The 18,635-nt window shown below is 56.4% G+C and overlaps 1 protein-coding gene across 7 annotated transcripts in view; it reads left to right on the top strand.

The window, feature by feature from the left end:
- MARK3 (microtubule affinity regulating kinase 3) overlaps positions 1–12,471 on the top strand; it is a gene marked incomplete at both ends in the record, with an annotated part of 72,447 nt that extends 59,976 nt beyond the window's left edge. For 2 of the 7 annotated variants that reach the window (XM_084240557.1, XM_084240558.1), the window contains 3 exons: positions 5,145–5,402; positions 9,856–9,900; positions 12,126–12,471. In XM_084240557.1, coding sequence (XP_084096683.1) covers positions 5,145–5,402; positions 9,856–9,900; positions 12,126–12,471 — 649 coding nt within the window. Of the gene's footprint in view, positions 1–5,144; positions 5,403–8,934; positions 8,962–9,855; positions 9,901–12,125 lie in introns of all 7 variants that reach the window. The other 5 variants (XM_084240562.1, XM_084240561.1, XM_084240559.1 and 2 more) reach the window with 3 other exon arrangements.
- Between the last annotated feature and the right edge of the window lie 6,164 nt (positions 12,472–18,635).

Raw genomic sequence — 18,635 nt, forward strand, 5'->3', positions numbered from 1 at the left:
ACCAGATGTGTTCTCAAGAAAAAGGTAGATTTTTAATAGTTCTCTCTTTTTAAAGTTTTTATTTATTAATTCTTACTAGTGCAGCCTTTGTTTTACAGCTTTGCTATGAGAAATAAAGCTCAACATTGGTTGCAAAGCGGGGGAAGGCATAGCTTCTGGCAAATTGCTGTTTTAGCCTGACAGATGAACAGTTTTCTAAGGAAAAATGGTTTCCTAACAAACATGAAATCCAGCCCGCTTTCTGCTGTGGTCCTCCTGATGTAATTCTCTTTCTGATGTCAGTCTCCAAAAATGGCTCAATTCCAACACTACCAGAAGTTATTGTAAACCAGACGTAAAAGGTGTGATACTACCTTCAGCTGTGTGCTTCTGTAGGAATCATATAGGCTTGTAATGAGTCTTAAACCTCTTAGCACAGACAGTGTCATGTAGTACTCAGCAAATACTGGATTTCATTGTTGTTTGTAAACTGTTCAGACGTGAGTGTGAGGGAATATCTCATTTACACAGACTACCCCTGGCCTCAGCCTACCCCCTGCCAGTCAGCCCACATGATGTGGAAGCTCTGTCCTGCTTGTCTCTGCTTTCTGACATTTGAAGGAGTCTGTTAAAATATTAGTTTGAGGACCCTCAAGATGTAGAATTTGTTTTTTGTTTTGTTTTGTTTTTTAAGGTTTATTTTATTTATATAAGAGCTGGGGTACAGGCCAGATGTGCGGGAGGGTGAGAGGATTCACCAGAGACAGAGCGGGGAACAGAACAGGTAGACTGACCAAATACACTGCTGAGGGGAGCAGCGGGCGAGACAGGAGAGGTCTGTGCGCCATGTGGGTTGCTCCAAGGCCGGCGGGAATCAAACTGGCACTACAGAGGCTGTGGACAGCTTCACAGCGCTGCGCTCAACTGCTTGCGCCACTAGGGAGGCCCTCGAGATGTAGAATTTGTTTTTTGAAAGATTTATTTTATTTTATTTATGCATACGAGAACTGGGGTGTTGCCAGAGGTGCTGGTGGTGAGACAGAGTGGGGAGCAGAACAGGCAGATCTATTGAAATACAGTGTTGAGAGGAGCAGTGGGGAGACAGGAGAGGTCTGCTGCACCCTGCAGGGCCTGGCCATAGTGTGATAGCGCTGAGTAACCCCTGCGCCACCAGGGAGGCCCCTGTAACAGACATGATGTTTTTATACTGTGAAACAGTGGGGTCTCCCAATGATGGCTCAGGTGTTTGATAACCGCGGGTACATTGTTGTAAAGTGGCTCCGTCTGTGCCGTCCATTTATCTACTCGTCATGGACCACAGTACACAGATTGAACATGGAAGACCTCATTACCACCAACAAAGGCATCTATTGGAGTATATTTTTTATGCTGCTTTTGCTCAATCGCTGAATATGCTTTTTTTTTTTTTTTAAGATTTATTTATTTATGCATACAAGAACTGGGGTATAGGCCAGAGGTGTGGGAGGTGAGAGGATTCACCAGAGACAGAGTGGAGAGCAGAACAGGTGGATTGACAAACACTGCCGAGGGGAGCAGCAGGTGAGTCAGGAGAGGTCTACTGCTCCATATGGGTAGCTCACTGGCCAGAATCAAACTGGTGCTGCAGTGGCCGAGAATAGCTTCATTGGTTGCATCTTAACCCCTTGAGCCACCAGGGAGGCCCTAAATACACTTTTAAGTCAGGAACCAACCAGAACACTTCCTATCAAAATGTTCAGGGGCCTCCCTGGTGGCTCACAGGGTTAAGCACCTCACTGTAAAGCACTCCACAGTCTCTGCAGCACAAGTTCATTCCCCTTCCCGGCCAGCCAGGGAGCAACCCACATGGCGCAGCAGACCTCCCCTGTCTTGCCTGCTGCTCACCTCAGCAGTGTATTTAGGTCGGTCTGCCTGTTCTGTTCCCCGCTCTGGCTCTAGTGAATTCTCTCACCCTCCTGTGCTCTGACTGTACCCAGTGCTTGTGTAAATAAATAAGTTGCATGCTTTGTAGAACTCATGATATGATGTGATTAAATTTCTAAAGAAACAAGCCATTTAAATTATCTTTAAGATTAGTATATCAGGGCCTCCCTGGTCACCTAGGGGGGTCAAGCCTCAGGCTGTCACCGCCACAGCCTGAGTGCGATCCCCAGCCAGGGAGCTGCCCCACTGGGCACAGGAGACCCCTGCTATCTCCCACTGCTCCACTCACCAGTGGGTTTCAGTGGATCCCCCTGCTCTGCTCTCCACTCTCTCTCTGGGGAATCCTCTTACCCCTCCAGCCCCGGACCTCGGGCCTTCACTCCATTTCTACACAAAAAAATAAAAATATTTTTGTAAAAAAAAAAAAAAAAAAGATGAGTGTGTCAAAAAGTTTAATGCTTTTTAGAAAAGTGTTTTAGGAGGGTCATTTTTTGCTGACTTGGAAACACTCTCCCAAGTCAGAGGGCGGGACTCTTTTTTTTTTTTTTTTTAATAAATAAATGTGGCAGAACCACTTTATTTATTTATTTTTTTTATATAGAGGCATGTTTATTTATTTGTTTTGTTTTGTTTGTACATGCACTGGGTACAGTCAGAAGCGCGGGAGGGTAAGAGAATTCACCAGAGCCAGAGTGGGGAGCAGAGCAGGCAGAAGGACCGAAGTACACTGCCGAGGGGAGCAGCGGGCGGCAGGAGAGGTCCGCGCGCCATGCGGGACCCTCCTCCGGTGGCCGGGGAACAGCCAGGGATCGAACTGGCACCACAGAGGCCGCAGGCAGCCTTGCAACCCAGCGCTCAACCGCTGCGCCACCGGGGAGGCCCAGGGCGGGACTCTTAAAAAGGCAGGGACAGCAGATCACCTGAGCAGGTCATCATAACGACCTGTCTCCCTCCCTTCGCCAGGATCCGAGCTCCCGTGGTGTGCCGTCAGGAGAGCGGCGCTGGAGCCCTGTCCTGGCTGAGGCGTTCTGCTGGCTGTGGGAGCCGCATGATGGGCTTTCAGGCGCTGCTTTCGAAGTGCTCACACAGGGAGGGCCTCTGTGATGGCCGGTGGCGTGCAGGGGCATGAGTGGATCACACAGGAAACAATGCGGGCAGACCGAAGGTCATCCGGGAGACCTTGGTGGTGGGGAGGGCCTCCAGGTTCAATTTGAAAATGGAAACACGCCAGCTTTCCGGGCACAGGAAGGAGCTCCTGCAAAGGACCTCTCACTTGCTGACTAACCAGGGCGCTGATTGCCAGTGGTCAGGCCGGCCAGCAGCTCAGCTTCCGGAAGGGAGCAGTGGGAAGTGAAGCCGGGAGAGGTGGTGTGGGTCTAAGGCCGTAATGCCACTGGCAGGTCCAGAGTCTGAACTTCATCCCGAAGACTCTGCTTTTGAAAAGTTACAAGCAGATGAGCTGCCAGTCAGGTTTCTGTCTTAGGAACCGCACAGCTGTGTGTAGTCAAAGGCGAGCAGATGAAGGCAGAAGACGAGGGGGGGGGCGTGTTTGGGTTTGGGGGGCAGGTGCTGAGGGGTGCTGCACTGAGACCCTGGGGACAGAGTGCAGACGGCCAGGCTGTCATGCCATTCTGGACAGGGGCCGGGGGGGGGGGGGCAAGAACCTGATGGTTTCTTGGTTTCCGACTTTGACAACATTTCTGCAGAAAAATGTGGAAAGTTCCATCAGAACTCGGAATGCCCTGCAGTATTGAAGGAGGAGTCTGCTCCTATGGAATCTCAAGGGCGCCTTAGCGGAGCATGACTTAAATAGTGTGCTTGGGCAGAGACTCTCTTGGGCAGTCTGTCTCAGGTCAATCACCCACCCGTCCCAGGTGAATCTGCAGTCTGCAAAGGGGACTCTGCTGCCCCTTAGAAATCTCATCCATTCTTTAATAAAGTGAGTGTCTTGTGTAACAAGATACTCTTCTATATTGGAACAACTCATTATTAAAACCATTAAGATGACTAGTTACTGTATTGCTATCTCCCCAGTCGTGCAAGATACGCCTGTGTGTGCTGGGGGCGTCGGGCACCCCTTGAGGTAGGCCACATCGCCACTCCGATTGGGTGGCAGTCGCTCTCCTAGGGTAGGTTTTATTTTATGTGACTCAGAAGGGATTATCCCTCCCACATAAACAAATACTCAGACATGTAAGGTGGTGTTTTTCTCTAAGGGAATAAACTTCTAAAGTTACTATTGGGCGGTAAAGCAGCTGCTTCAAAATCGTCAAAACAAGTTTGAGGTTTTTGCTCTTGACGAAGTTGAGATGGTTTGGGGAGGACGGTAGGTTGCTCTCTTAGTCACCGGCCCGTCATACTGTTGTTTCTGCCTCTGCCTGAACCCAAACCCCTCCCAGCCTGACAGAAGTGTTCGCTTACGCAGCTAGCCCTGCCTCAGTTTGTTCCGCCTCTTCCACCTGTCGGCTGAGACATCAGAAGTCGATGTCCATGTCAGCCTCTGGGCACCCCAGGATGATGTTACCTCCACTAGACAGTGAAGGAGATAACTTCAAGGCTATGTAAGAGAAACACACATTCCTGTGACGCTCATGTGTGCCCACTGCCGCCTCCTGTGTGCTGTGGATCTCGTGGTCCAGGCTTGGTTGCAGCTGTCCAGAGTATCCTTCCTCTGTGTGGTCTTAGGCGAGCACCGTCCTGTCACGTGGTGTCCTCGGCCACTCGTGTGTCTTCGTGTCTGTAAACTGTGTGGGTGCAAGAAATCCAGCCCCGTCCTCTCCCAGTTGCCTTTGGCATGTGGCATTTTACAACACAGTGTGTGCTCTGGCGCCTTCTGACTTGCCTCTTCGTCAGTTTTGCCCGCATCGCCTGTGTCCTCCCCTGTGCAGGCAGATCCTCCGCATGTGCGCGCTTGGAGAGGGGGCAGAGGGAAAAGCTGAAGGGAGCCCCTCTTTGTCCTGGTATCCCCTGCACTGGTCGTGTCCTTGAAACGCTGTGTGTCCTGGTCCCCCCGCTCCGCCAGCCTTGGTTTCCACCCCGTGCCGCACCTTGGATTCTTTCCCCACTTTCCTTTCACTCCTGAGTCCTGTAAAGTACCCCTTGGATCTGGATTTATTATAACTGATTCTCCCTGCTGTATATAAAAGGTATATCGTGGCCGTAAATTTTTGTGTGCAGTGTTTGCCACAAGATCAGGCTTTTGTGAACAAGGCTGCGAGACCCTGTTCTTTGCCGCTCCACAGCACTGCTCCTGACCAGAGAACCCCCGTGGCTTCCACGCACAGTATTAGCAGCGCCGCCACCCCGGACCGCATCCGCTTCCCTCGAGGCACCGCCAGCCGCAGCACCTTCCACGGCCAGCCCCGGGAGCGGCGCACCGCCACTTACAACGGCCCACCCGCCTCGCCCAGCCTGTCCCACGAGGCCACGCCGCTGTCCCAAGCGCGAAGTCGAGGCTCCACTAACCTTTTTAGTAAATTAACTTCAAAACTCACAAGGAGGTAAGTGCCAGGTGGCGCTGGGGTTGGCGCTGATACGGGCGAAAGGAGACCTTCCCTCCTTCGTGTGAAACTGCGGCGCGACGCCACTCGCTGTGTCCGTAGCTCCTATTTTTCTGGTTTATATAAAGAGCTGCCTTTCTGCCTTCACCCTGTAAGAATAGGAATTAGAGAGTCCAGAGTCTCCACAGAGCCAGGAGTCCGGTAACAGTGGTTCTGTTACCCTGCTCTGTGGAGCCAACATCTCCCCACACGGCACGTTCACCGCAGCTCAGCGGAACCCCCAGTCCCAACGTGGGCAGCACTGGGCGCGCTCCACAGGCAGTTGCTGGGGAAGACAGCATGTGTTGGAGGCACCATTCCTAGACACAGGAGACAGGCACTGCTTTTCCCTCATTCCTCTCCGTTTTCTGAGGAGCACTACCTTTCTTAGAGTCCAAATCTTGAAACTCAGTTTTGGACTCAGTAAATTATGCTAAGAAAAAGTGACTTTCTTAGGTGTGTAGTTTTGGCGATAAAATCCCTGGGTTTTTTGCAGCGAGGGTTACTATCTCATGTATAAAGTCATTCATGTGTCCAGTGAGATGTCATTTTGGACCTTGGGAAAATGCTAAAGGACTCCTCAAATATTTTATAATCTACTCAGGAGGGTACAAAAACCTAGAAACTTTGGCTGCTATAGGCGAAAAAAGAAAAGATACTGCTTTGCATTGTAGCACACAGCTCTTTAGCCAGGACCACCCCAGAGACGCCAGAGAGCCCCATGGTGCCAGGACACCAGGGGGTTGCTCTGCAGCCAAGCCTCTGTGGGCCAGCCTGCCGTGGGTGTCCTGCAGCCCGCCTGCTCCACGGCTCCTGTATCTCGGGGTGCGTGGTGGTCGTGTCCTCGGTTCTCTATACTCCCTGGGCCATCAGCCAACCGCTCTGTCCTGCCATTTCCTTCTTTAACCTGTGAGTGAAATAGCACTTCCGTCTCCTTAGTTTCCCCCAGTAATTGTGTTATTTGAGAGCAGTCATCTAACACTCAGAAGAGTCACAGAAAACTGTCTTTTCACCAGACGATCTGCTCTGCTTGTTGTTAGACCATCAAATCACAGATCGGGAGGTCTTCTACTGTCTATTGGCGTCAACCAGAGGCCAGAGGAGTCAGAAAATTCCACTCTACCTTTTTATTCTCTTAGCCCCTGTGCTGGGTTCCCCATCCCAGACCAGGCACGAGAGCAGAATGGTCTCAAGTGCCTTGCTAGGTTTGAGGCACCCCAGTCATGACCAGTGAGAGAGAAGGCCTAAGGATGTCTGGTGGCTGTCAGAAGGATTTTTCCCTTCCTTGCAGGGTCATCCCATGACCCATGCCAGGCCTCCCGGCCTCCAACCCAGAACTAGGCTCAGCTGGCTGGGACCTGCCTCTGGCATTTGAGTGGTAGGAAATGGAGCCAGATACACCTGGCCCTGGTGGCTCTCACGACCCTGCTTCAGATCAGCAGAGGCGTTTGCCCTCTGAGCCCCCACACAGAAGCACATGTGAACAGCCAGGCTGTCTCAGCGCTAGTAGTTTAAGGACAGTGAGCTCTGGTTCCTCACATGTGATCCTGTACCAGGCTCTTTAATTAAAAAAAATTGCACATCATTAAATCCTTGAATGATTTGTTACTTTTGTGTTATTTTTGCTTGGTCATTTAACACTGTTGGCTCAGCTGCCGTTCATCAGGCACCTACTCTCTGCTGAGATGGGTGTCGAGATCATAGCAACGTGTGGATTTACACACACATTCTCTCCACACTCATTTAATCTCTACCCTATGGAGTAGACACTATCCCAGTTTTATAGGCGAAACTTGGCAATGATACTACAGCAAAACACGCTGAACCCGGCTGCCGCTGCATTGCAGGGAGCACAGGAACCGCCTCTTCATAGGCAGGAGTCCTTCCCGCTAGTTTTCAAGTTAAGTTTATTTCCTTTCATGTATTGAAATTGAAATTGGAGGTCTTGAAGGGTCGTCTTATTTGTAATTTCTATCCCCAAACATTTGTAGAAGGATAAAATCTGCAAACTGAGCTCTGTAGTCTACGAATGTTTAGCATAACCATTTTCTGAAAAGCAACTATTCTGCCCAAGCTTAGCTTCATGTGCGCCCCTGACCAGTCGCTGGGGTCACAGACCTAGTGCCTGGAGGGCTCAGGTGCCCTTGCTGAGATGGGTGGGAGAAGGGGTGCCTCGCTGCCTCACCAACATGTCCCTTAGCTCTGGAGAAGGTGCCTTTTGGGGCCTTTGCTGGTAGGGGAGATGAGGCATTCCCCTCCTGAGGCCTGGCCTGACTCTCGGGCGCTCCGAGCCGCCTGACCATCACAGGCACAGCTGCCCAGCCACAGGTACAGGTGCTCTGCGCCCCTCCAGTTTGTCCACCAGCTCCAGGCAGAGCGCAAGGCAACAAGGCCTCAGCCCTGCAATGACCTGCTCTCCAGGCCCCGGAGCTCCGGGGGACATTCAAGTGTACCGTAGTTGGCCGGCCACCCTGGCTCTTCGTGGGTGGACACTGGGAGGTGGAGCTAGACTTTAAAGACATTTTAATTAATTTTCAACTAAAATAATCTTTGGACTAATACTGCCAGAGATCTGTGTAGTATGTAATTATTTTCAAAAGGTTTCCACTTGTGTGATCTCTGTTGTGTGTGGCTCTGCTTTTGACCTGATGATAAGGGGTTGGCAGGTTCTGGATGGGCCCGTATCTGAAGCAGTGCCAAAGTGGTGCCAGATTAGAAAAAACCCAAGGGAGCCAGTCACTCAGCAGACCCCACGAGTGCCTCGGCTGGCCCCAGTCCCCATGCGCCCAGGAGTGGTGACCCATGTGGCCACTGCATCGCAGCTGGACAGTCCTCCCAGATTCTGTTCCCTGCAGCCCGACCGAGCACCTCCTCCATTTCAGTAGAACGCTTCCATTCATTACATAAAACACAAAAATAAACCCCCCACTGTTAGCTTGGCATTTAATTTTCATTTATTGTGAGATCTAAAACTCTGAGAAGCCTACTGCATTTTAACCCTGATAACTTTTTTCTTAAAATGTAAATTATATCATACATTACATTATTAACTGAAACACATCCTGTTCATTTTTAAATCATCTTTCTGAAATGAAAGATTCTCTTAATGGCTAAGTATAATGAAATGTTTAACGTTTATAAAAGGTGACATTTTTGTTCATAAGTATTCTACAGGAAATTTGAAAAGTAGTATTTTATTACTAGTACATTGCAAGTGACTTCTTTATACAAGATGTTAAATTTTATTTTAAATTCAGTTAAGTCAATATTTTCTGCTTTTTTACAATTCTTTATATTTCTAATTAAAATACTAATTTCTACTTAAAAGATCAAATACCCAATTATCTGTAATAACTTTTTCATTTTTATATCACTTTCATTGTTCCTTGGACAAAAGAGCAGTGTTTTTTGCCCTCTATAATTGACTAATTTTCTACTTGATTTGTGCGAGTCATTTTTGTTAATTTTTTTTTTTTGGCTTAATTTCTTTTAGAAACATGTCATTCAGGTTTATCAAAAGGTAGGACTATTATATATGCACATTTTTTTTTCCATCCTCACCCCCAAATGGCTCCTGCAATTAACATCAGGTTTGGCTTTGTAGCCCCGTTTTTGTTTTTTTCCCCTTAAAAACTAAACTTTCTGCTGAGAACTAAATACTTAATTCTTTCAAAGGAAATTGTGGAAAAGAAAAAGATTAACCCTGTCAGGTGCTTTGAAGGGGCTGCGCCCTGTCACGAGGCCTGCGCATGCTCGGGGCTCTCCTCTGGCCGTGCCTACTAATAGCCTCGGCCTGCCGCGCGGGGGACTCGGCGCCCCGGCCCGGCCGCCGGCGCCCAGGTAAGTGGCGCTGTGTCCCCTCCGCCGAGGATGGGTCGCAGGCGCTGCCAGGGCCGGGGCCACCGCGGACCTGCTGCTGCCGCGGCTCTGCTGCTGCCGCGGACTCCAGACCCGAGGCCGCGTCCTCGGACACGGAGGCGGCGGCGATGCCGGGAGAGCGGAGCCCCCGCCCGCGCCCGGGAGGCCGGGCCCGGCCGGGCCGTTCTTGCTGCGGGGAGCGCTGTGACCGGGCGCTCCGGGACGCGCGCTCGGGCCAGGCCCCCCCGCTGGCCGGTCTCCCTCCCCGGTCATTTCCTCTCCGTGGTCATTTCCTGACTGACCGGCCCTGTTGGCAGCTGGCACCTGGCGCAGGACGTGCTGTCGCTGGGTGTGAGGGTCAGCCGGCGGGATGCCTTTCCTCGCGCTCGGCCCGCCGCGCGCAGGAGTGGGGCGCGCAGGGCGTGGGGGCCGGCGCGGGGCGCAGGAGGGGGCCGCGCTGCCCCCGCCCCCGCCCCCCCAGACGGGCCTTGGCTTGCTCCGCGCTAAGACGTCTTTTCTCTCTCCCCCCGCCCTGCCCCGCCTTCTGTCCGTGGAGGCTTCCACCTGAATATGAGAGGAACGGGAGATATGAGGGCTCCAGGTGAGGGGACGACTTTTATTTACGATGTGGGGGGCGGGGGGTGTTGGCCGCGCGGGCTGGGGGCGGGGGCGGGCGCCGGCGGGAGGCGCTTGGGGGCCCGCAGCTGCCCCGGCCAGGGGACCCGCGCGAGGTCGGGCGCCGGCAGACTCCCGGCCCGGGCTGGGCCCGGCGGTGAGGGATCGTTGAGTGGAATGTTGCTACTTTAAGTTCCGCGGGGGTTTTCTCTGGAGAGAGGCGCATGTGTGGTCAGCTGCGTTGGCGTTCAATGTTGTCTAGGACCCGCGCGGGCTTAGGGCTCTTGTCAGGTAGCGCAGGGGCTCTCCGTGGCTCAGCCCCTCACGTCTTGTTTGGTCGCTGCCGCCAGGCTGCATGAGGTGTGGCTCTCTTGTTCTCTCCCAAAGCACAGCTCCGACCGAATGGCTTCCTCAGTGAAGACCTGCTGAGGGCCCTTGGGTAGCTTCCGCTGCCCCTGCCTCTCCCTCTCCACTCGCCACACAGCTGGTTGAGGTAGGGCATAGGGGTGAGGCCAGGCAGCGCTGCCTCTCCCCCAGGCCTCCCACCTAGTCTTGAACAGACTCTTAGCCACAGGAAGGAACAATTGGGCCCGCCTCCTGGTGTGAGCACAGGCACGCCAGGTAAGTGACAGAGACGCCAATGGCTGTCACGGGGGCTGCCCCGGGTGCCCAGTCCATCCGTGCGCTGAACTGTGTGAGCACATTCTCAGCCTACATAGCTCCTTTGCTTCCAGTAATCCCGCTTCTCAACTCCCCCACTCCATCAGAGGCCAGCCCTCCGGGAAGCCATTCCTTCATCCCCCTGCCCTGTCCTGTCACCCCCATCCGCAGACCCCACTCTCATGGGCCTCTGTGGGGACGCCCCCCCATGCTTTTCCTGTGGTGCTGCTGTGCCCTCCCAGTCCAGCTTGGTTTGAGCGCTCTGCTGGTTTTCAGCAGCTCCGTGCCTAGAAGCATCTGGCAGTCTTGGTGGATGTGAATCGAATGTCCTGTGGGCATGGCCGCGGGGCGAGCTGTGTGTGGAGTAGCCTGCGATCCAGCCGCAGCGCTAATAGGTCAGCCACTGGAGCAGGCGCCTCTGCCGTGCGTGCGCTGACGCTCTGAGGGTGCGGGAGTGTGAGGAAGTTTGGCATCTCCGTTAGAGCCTCCAGACACGCGGAGGAACACAAACACCGATATTTGGCAAGAATGATTAAATGTCAAAAAACGGTAAGCTCCAGGAACCTGTTCCTGGAGTTCTGAGAGGACCATGCTGCACCCCACTCTCCACCACCCGGTGGGCGTTGGACCCCACTTTGCACTGAGCGAGGCCTCACATTTGCCATCCAACTGGCCTTTCCTGTGCTTAGCAGCAGGTATGCCTTGATGTTTGTGTTTCTGTTTCAGATAAGACAATGTCACGTAATAGTTTTTCTTATAAAGATTTGTTTTTATTTACTTATACAAAGAGCTGGGGTGCAGGCCAGAGGTGCAGGGGGGTGAGAGGACTCCCCAGAGACAGTGGGGAGCAGAACAGGTGGATCCATTGAGATCCACTGCTGAGGGGAGCAGAGGGAGACGGGAGAGGTCTGCTGCGCCTGTGGGGCAGCTCCCTGGCCAGGACCGAACTCGTGCTGCAGAGGCTGCGATAGCGAGATGGCGCTGAGACTGACCCTTGCCCCGCCAGGGAGGCTCAGCAGTTCTTGCACGTAACTGTGAGACTGGAAGTGTAAATAACAGGAATAGGGCACAGGAAAGGCGCCGAGGTGGTGCCGGCGACAGAGCATGGCTTGTGCGTTGTCTGTCCGTGCGTGCCCAGCACCTGGGGCCATTTGCAGGGAGAGTTTCTCGGCCCTGTCTGTGGACTCCTTGGTGGTTACCTGAGTGACATCGCACTGGAGGTTATGGCGGCTTGGATCAGGGTGTGCGCGCAGAAGCAGCAGCCGAGCGGACGCCTGCCCAGCCTGTAGTCCGCCCGCAGCGGGGCACCGGGCTCGGGAAAACACGCCGCCTTCCAGTCTCGCCTTCAGCGATTCTGCGGCACACACGGTCTTGTTAGCTTTAGCGAGTGCATAGGTGGCTGGTGAGGATTCCTCAGCCCGGTAGGTCTCCCACAGGGGTGGCTCGTGGTGGGGCGCGGGGCAGGCCACTGCTGCTTCGTAAGGGGCAGGAGCTGGGGGGTGGGGGGGCAGCTCCCTGTGGACTGACGGTGACCCGCGCTGTGCCTTTCAGTCGCAGCGTCTCCGCCGAGCAAAAGGACGACAACAAAGAGGCGAAACCCCGGTCCCTGCGCTTCACCTGGAGCATGAAAACCACGAGCTCCATGGACCCCAGCGACATGATGCGGGAAATCCGCAAGGTGCTGGACGCCAACAACTGCGACTACGAGCAGAGGGAGCGCTTCCTGCTCTTCTGCGTGCATGGCGATGGGCGCGCCGAGACCCTGGTGCAGTGGGAGATGGAGGTGTGCAAGCTGCCGAGACTGTCTCTGAACGGGGTCCGGTTTAAGCGGATATCGGGGACGTCCATAGCTTTCAAAAATATCGCTTCCAAAATCGCCAATGAGCTCAAGCTGTAGCCCAGTACTTCCGGTGTAAGTCACGTAGCGGTTTCAAGTGTTCCCTGAACGCTGGTGGACGTGTATAGAGTAATACTTAGGCAATAGCGTCTGCATCTTCTAAATCATGATATTAAACAGGACGGGAGCTCGCCGGGGGCGCGCGCTGGCCTTCTTTCCACGAATGCACTACATTAAAGCGTGTGACCGTGCCCCGCTGTCGTCTCTCCATTGCCCTGACCGTGGGCGTGCGGCGGCACGCCCTCCTCCGTGTGCGTGGTGTGCGAGTGGGCTGCGTGTGAGCAATGCCCCCGGCTCCTGGCACTGGCCGCTGGAGTTGCCACAAGTCCCTCCGAGGGGGTCATTGGTGCTAAACAAAGTTGCCAAGGAGGAGAGTTTTGAATTGCTACTAAGAATTAACCTGAAGCTAGTTGGTAATGATACAGGTTTACAGTTCATGCCTGTGGTTTTGTGTTTGTTTCGTGTTTTTTTTTTTTGTTTTTTTTTTTTTTTTTTAGTGCAAAAGGTTTACATTTACAGTTGTGAACATTGCTTGTGTGTGTTTTTCTAAGTAGATTCACAAGTTAATTAAAAACTCACTCTTTCTCAGTAAAATCTTGCTCGTCTCCTGCTGCTGTATTTAAGACCCAGGCAAAGGCAGTGACCAGAGGATGTGCTTCCCTCCGCCAAGCTCCTAGAAACTGCTCGCGGGCCTGGGGCCAGGCTGTCCTCAGCCGGACCCCTCGTTCTGTGATCACCCGCACCTTTTTCCCCAAAGGCAGCAAAGGGCGAAGACGGCCTCCTGGTGACCTGAGGGGCAGGAGAGACAGTGGGTCTGGAGCCCCCGCCGCCATGCGCGGAGAAGCACCAGGGCTCGACAGTCAGGGCCTGTTTTCCACGGGGCCTGTGATTTTCCTCTTGTTTTCTTGTGATTCAGGACATGCATTGGACCTGCAGCTTTCTTCCCACACCCACGGTTGTCTGCGGGTGGGGGGAGGGGGCTCCTCCGTTTGTCACCCGGGCACAGGCTGGCGGCCACGCATGTGTGCTGTCGGGGCTTCTGGGTTCTTGCTCAGCACAGAAGTCCTGGCAGACGTCCCCTGCGCGGCTGCACATGTGACGTCCGTCCAGGGAGGACGCTGTCCCGGGTGTTGGGGGCTCAGTGGTGAGCACAGGCCCGGCCTCCGGAAGCTGGCCTGTGCCAGAGGCCAGGCAGTGGCAAGCGGGCTCCAGTAGTGGACATGGGCAGGTGCTTGGAAAGTCCTCGTCTCGAGGTAAGAGCTCCCGCAGGCCAAGGGCTGGGGGGGCGGGGGCGGGAGTTTGAGCAGTGACTCGGGGAGGGCGGCCTCCCTGCAGGCCCCAGGAGGACATGGGATGCAGGCCAGCTGTGCGGCGCCTCAGAGCCGTGCGCGGGTCGGCAGGCTGGGCTCCCACAGCTTGGCCAGCCTGGGTTCTCAGCGCGCCGGCTTGGCGGCGGTGATAGAGTGGAAGGCGACGCTGCTGGCGTGGCGGGGCTGCATCCGGAGAGTCGTGAAGTTGGCCTGGCCTTGCTCTGGCCGCGGGAGGGCGGCTGTTTGCTGCCTGGGTTGCTGTGAACTTTGGGGGGGACCTTTAGACACCAGGTGGGAAACTGGGAGGTACCCCAGGAGCCCTCTGCAAGGAGGTTCTTGAAAGCTGGGCGGAAGGGCAGGAGGCCCGGGACCGAGGCCAGGCAGGGGTAGGGCCGGCGCCCCGGACCTCGCTGAGCGCTGGCACGCCTCCTTGCCACGGCTTGGAGCCCCTTTACTACAGGACGGTGAAGCCCGCCCTGCCCCCAGCTGCTCTCCAGAGTGGTCCCCCCGCCTGTGCTCTCCAGCTGCTCAGCTCCCAGGCCTGCCCAGCAGGGTGGCTGCAGCCCTGGGGGTAGCCAGGCTCGAGGTGACCCTCCTCTGGGAGACCCTCCTGTGCCCCTCCTGGACATGAGTGTCCGTCCCCTCTGCTGCTGAGTTTTGGAAGCTGTGACTGGGGCGGTGCTCCCCAGAGGGGCCCCCTGCACAGCGACCTTTGAGGTCGGGGCATGAAATGGCAGCCTTCTCCGGGGCCACCCCCAGCCCTGTGGGCCACCGCCCTGTCAGGTATGGCGTGCCGGTGCCAACCACCGTGGATGTTGAAAAGGACTGCTCTGGTGTGCTGGGAAGTCACTAGGGACACGGGTGGGGCCATCTTTGCCCTCGCCCCTCCCTGGACGCTCTCGGGGTGGGGGGAGGGGCAGGAGTGTTGTCTTCCCGGCCTTGCTGGCCTTCCCTCCCCGGGCTCCGCGCGTGGGGAGTGTGTCCCTGCTGCTGTGGGAACCGTCCTGGATTCCCCGCAGCTCCCGTTGGGCGCGACCCGCCCGAGGCCCCCAAAGGCTGTCCCTCCCGGTGGGCTCAGACCAGGGCCTCAGAAGTGTGGGCCTAGAACGGAGAGCTCAGAGCTTCACTTTTTCAGTCTTTTCGTTGTGTTTTGACTTTTTTTTTTTAAAGAAGATTTTATTTGCGCAAAAGAGCTGGGGTGAGAAGATTCCCCAGAACACAGTGGGGAGCAGCGGGGAGCCAGAAGAGGTCTGCTGTGCCGTGTGGGGCAGCTCCCTACCCGGGGGTCACACTCAGGCCACGGCGGTGATAACCTGAGACTGACCTGTGGGCCACCAGGGAGGCCCCTTGATGTGGGTTTTTTTTTTTCTTTCTTTTTTTAAAGATTTATTTATACAAGTACGGGTACAGTCAGAAGCGCGGGAGGGTGAGAGGATTCGCCAGAGTGGGGAACAGAACAGGCAGACACACGGAGGGCACTGCTGAGGGGAGCAGCGGGCGTGGCGGGAGAGGTCTGCGCGCCATGTGGGACCCTCGCCAGCGGCCGGGGATCAAATGGGTGCAGCAGAGGCCACAGGCAGCTCCGCAGCCCAGCTCTCAACCGCTGCGCCACCAGGGAGGCCCCCTTGATGTGGTTTTGAGGTGTTAGTTTGCCATTAGGCCCTTTAGACAGCTCAATAGCCCCCTTTTAAATGGGGGGCATCCCACCTTTAAAAGCATGAAGGGTGTCGCTGCAGGGTCCCGACTGCGGTTGTCCAGCTGTCCAGCAACAGTGGCCGCCACCCAGGGAGGGGGAGGGCAGGGGCCAGCGGCTGGTGGGCCAGTCTTGGGTGGGCTGTTTACATTGTGGCGTGGCCGCCAGGCCCTGGCAAGCAGGGTCCTGGTCTGTCCAGGAAGGGTGCACAGGGTCAGAAGGACCAATGGGTAGCAGTGGTCACGGGGCAGAGGGCGGAAGCCAGCCTGCTGGGGTGGCTCTGGGGCACAGGAGGGGCGGCAGGGTGGGTTCTGCCGGGAAGTGGGGCCGCACAGGGTGGGCTTCCTCCCAGAGCAGGTCTTGGCTTCCCACCCAGATGGCACAGAGAGCTAAGCGCGTGGGTGAGGAGGCTCTTAACCCAGCAGCCCGGGTCCTGGGGTTGAGCCTCTTGGGTTCCTCTTCTGTAGAGCCTTTGAGCTAGTGGGGGTCCGCCTGCCGGCGAGGGGGTACAAGTGTTAGCCAGAGCCCAGCCCATCTCCTCACCGTCTCTGACTCCGTCTCTGACTCCCAGCAGACGGAGCAGAAGCCGCAGGAGCTGGGTCTCCCCAGGCTGGCTCTGTAACCGCCTGAGGCAAATCAGCAGCTGCACCACCCGAATGGGGTCTCCTGCTCTGAGGGGCTCTAACCAGTGTTAGAAAATGGACTGCATGTCCCCTCCTTTGCTTCTTGCCCCAGAGCCTTTCTGGTCTCAAGGTGAGGCCTGAAGGCTTCATCGTGGTCGTGCTCGTGCTCGTTCATCTGCGCGCATGTAAGGGGCTTGGAGCAGCTGGGGCGGCCAGTGCTGCGTGGTCTGTGGGTCTGTGGGACCGTGGGCCGGTCAGGGTGGGGGCCAGGTCCACCTGGAGCTTGCCAGGTGTGCTCATTGAAGGAGCAGCACATGCAAAGCAGGGTGCCGGTCCTCCTGGGGCGGGGCGCCCCACTGGCTGTCTTGGCGCTCAACGAAGCGTATCTCACACAATGCACCTCTGTTCCAGAAGGACTCGGTCACCACTTCCTTGGAGAGTGACCTTGGCAGGCTGCTGACCCTGCTGCTGGGGACCAAAGAGGAAGTGGGGGAGTCTGGTCTGCTGGCTGCCCTGAAGGGCACTGCCTGTGGGGTGGGGTGGGCCTGTTTGCATGGAGCTCTCCACAGCAGGCAGTGGGGAGCTGTGTCTCTCCGGGCACCTGGAGTCCTTCGGCGCAGGGTGATCTGAGCGTGCCGCCCTGTTCTGGATGCACCTCAGGTCGGGGACCTGCATCTGGCCCGGGGCTGTGTCTGCACCCCCGACTCTGGACAAGCCTCGGGGCTGGGCAGCCTGTGCTGGTGGGTGAGGCGCCTCCCAGAGCGACCTGGTCTGACCTCCCCAAGCTGGGAATGTGCAGGCCCGGCTTGCTGGGCTTGCATCTCCCAGCACCTCATCCATTTAAGGAGCCCAGACAGCAGGGGAGAGCAGCACGCAGCCCGTCTGGGCCGGTGCTGGGGTGCTTCTGAGCTGGGGCTCAGAAGCTGTTTGGGACGGCGCAGCGCACTGAGGGGCTGTTCTAATGTGCAGGGTGCTTGCTGGATCAGGAGTGGACAGAGCTAGAGCTCCCCACGCTTGTGAAGATTCAATGGGAGCTTTTTTCTGTGGTGCATGTTTCTGGGGTACCTGGCTTGTGTTAATCCAGAGCACCTGCACCCCGAGTGGGAGCCGTCCACTTTGAGCTGTGGAAGCACCCAGGCCTGACCCTCCGTCTGGAGATGGCCACAGGGGAACAGCTGTGTGACGGGTGTGACAGGGAATGTGACAAAAGGGACAGAAGGGGGGAAGCAAGGTCTTGAGCCCTGCCTAAGGTGAGGCCAGAGGACGCAGCGTCAGGGCTCCCCTGGAGATTGGGCATGGGTGGAAACACACGACACCCTGAGACTGGAGGTCCTGCAGGTGCTGGCGGCACCACAGCCGCCAGCCCTGGTCTCCGCGTATTGGCCTCTGTCCTGGCTGAATTCCCCACGGGCTCTCCTCGGGCCGCCGGCTGCACCTCGCCCGGCAGAACAGCGCACCCTGGGCGGCTGGGGAGTCCCCCGCTAGGGCGGGCCCCATGGCCTCACGTCAAAGGGTTCCCTGGGGCGTCCTCGCCGCTGTCCTGCAGATGTGGCCCTCACGCCAGTGGCCTTGTGCCAGGCCCGGCCCGCCTGGTCAGCCCAGCGGGAGGAGAGGGGCTTCCACATACCAGCCCCAGCGCCCGGGATCTCGGAAGTTCGGGAGGTTGGCAGGAGCCTCTACCCAGCTTCGTTATTTAAGTGAAGCTTCAGAATCTGCTGAGCCCCCAACTCTGAGAAGAGGGCCAAAGCGTGGCCTTCTGGAACAAAGCAGGGCACCTTCGCATCTCTGTCCTTCAGGCAGGGGCGCCGGGCATGTGCCAGCCAGCTGGTGAGGACCCCTGTCCTCCGCCCCTCACCCCTGAAAACCTGGGTCGGGGGCTGCCGCCCGGCACCCAGCATGGTTTCCTGTTACCTGTGGGAGATGCCCCGAGTCCAGGGGAGCACAGCCGGCCCCGGGTGATGTCGGAGGCTTAGTGTCGGCTCCCAGGGGCTGGAAGTAGCAACACAGAATCAGGGAATTTTCAGGCCATGGCTGCCTTTTCTGCTCCTGCTCAGAGAAGCAGGTCCCGCTCAGGGAAGGCCTAGAATGTTCCGGAAGCCGAAGAGCAGGGAGCAGAACCCTGGCATCGGGCCCGGTCAGCCCTCTCCCCTCGGCCTGGCCTCCCATGACGGTGACAGGGGCGTCCTTTGGGTGCTGTCGGGAGAGCTCAGCCCACTTACGTCAGCCCGCAGCAGAGGACCTGAGGGTGGAGCGTGCAGAGACCCCCGGCTTGGCTCGCGCTGTTCCCGAACCTGCCTTCGCACCTGACTCCTCAAGGCTGTCGCCTCGCTGTGCCCGCGCGCAGGTGGCCTCTGGGGCTGCACCGGGGAGGCGTCCGGTGTGGAGGCAGCCCTGCCCGGGGCCCGCCGCCCAGCGCTCCCCTCGTCCCCGAGTGTCTCTTTCCCGCGGCAGCGGTTCCCAAGGGGACGGGGACAGTTGACCACGTCCAGGTCATTCCTCATTGTCACGGGGGCGGGGACGGGGCACCCCGCCGTTGCT

The sequence above is a fragment of the Talpa europaea genome (genome assembly GCF_964194135.1).
Source record: "Talpa europaea genome assembly, chromosome: 8".
NCBI lineage: Eukaryota > Metazoa > Chordata > Mammalia > Eulipotyphla > Talpidae > Talpa > Talpa europaea.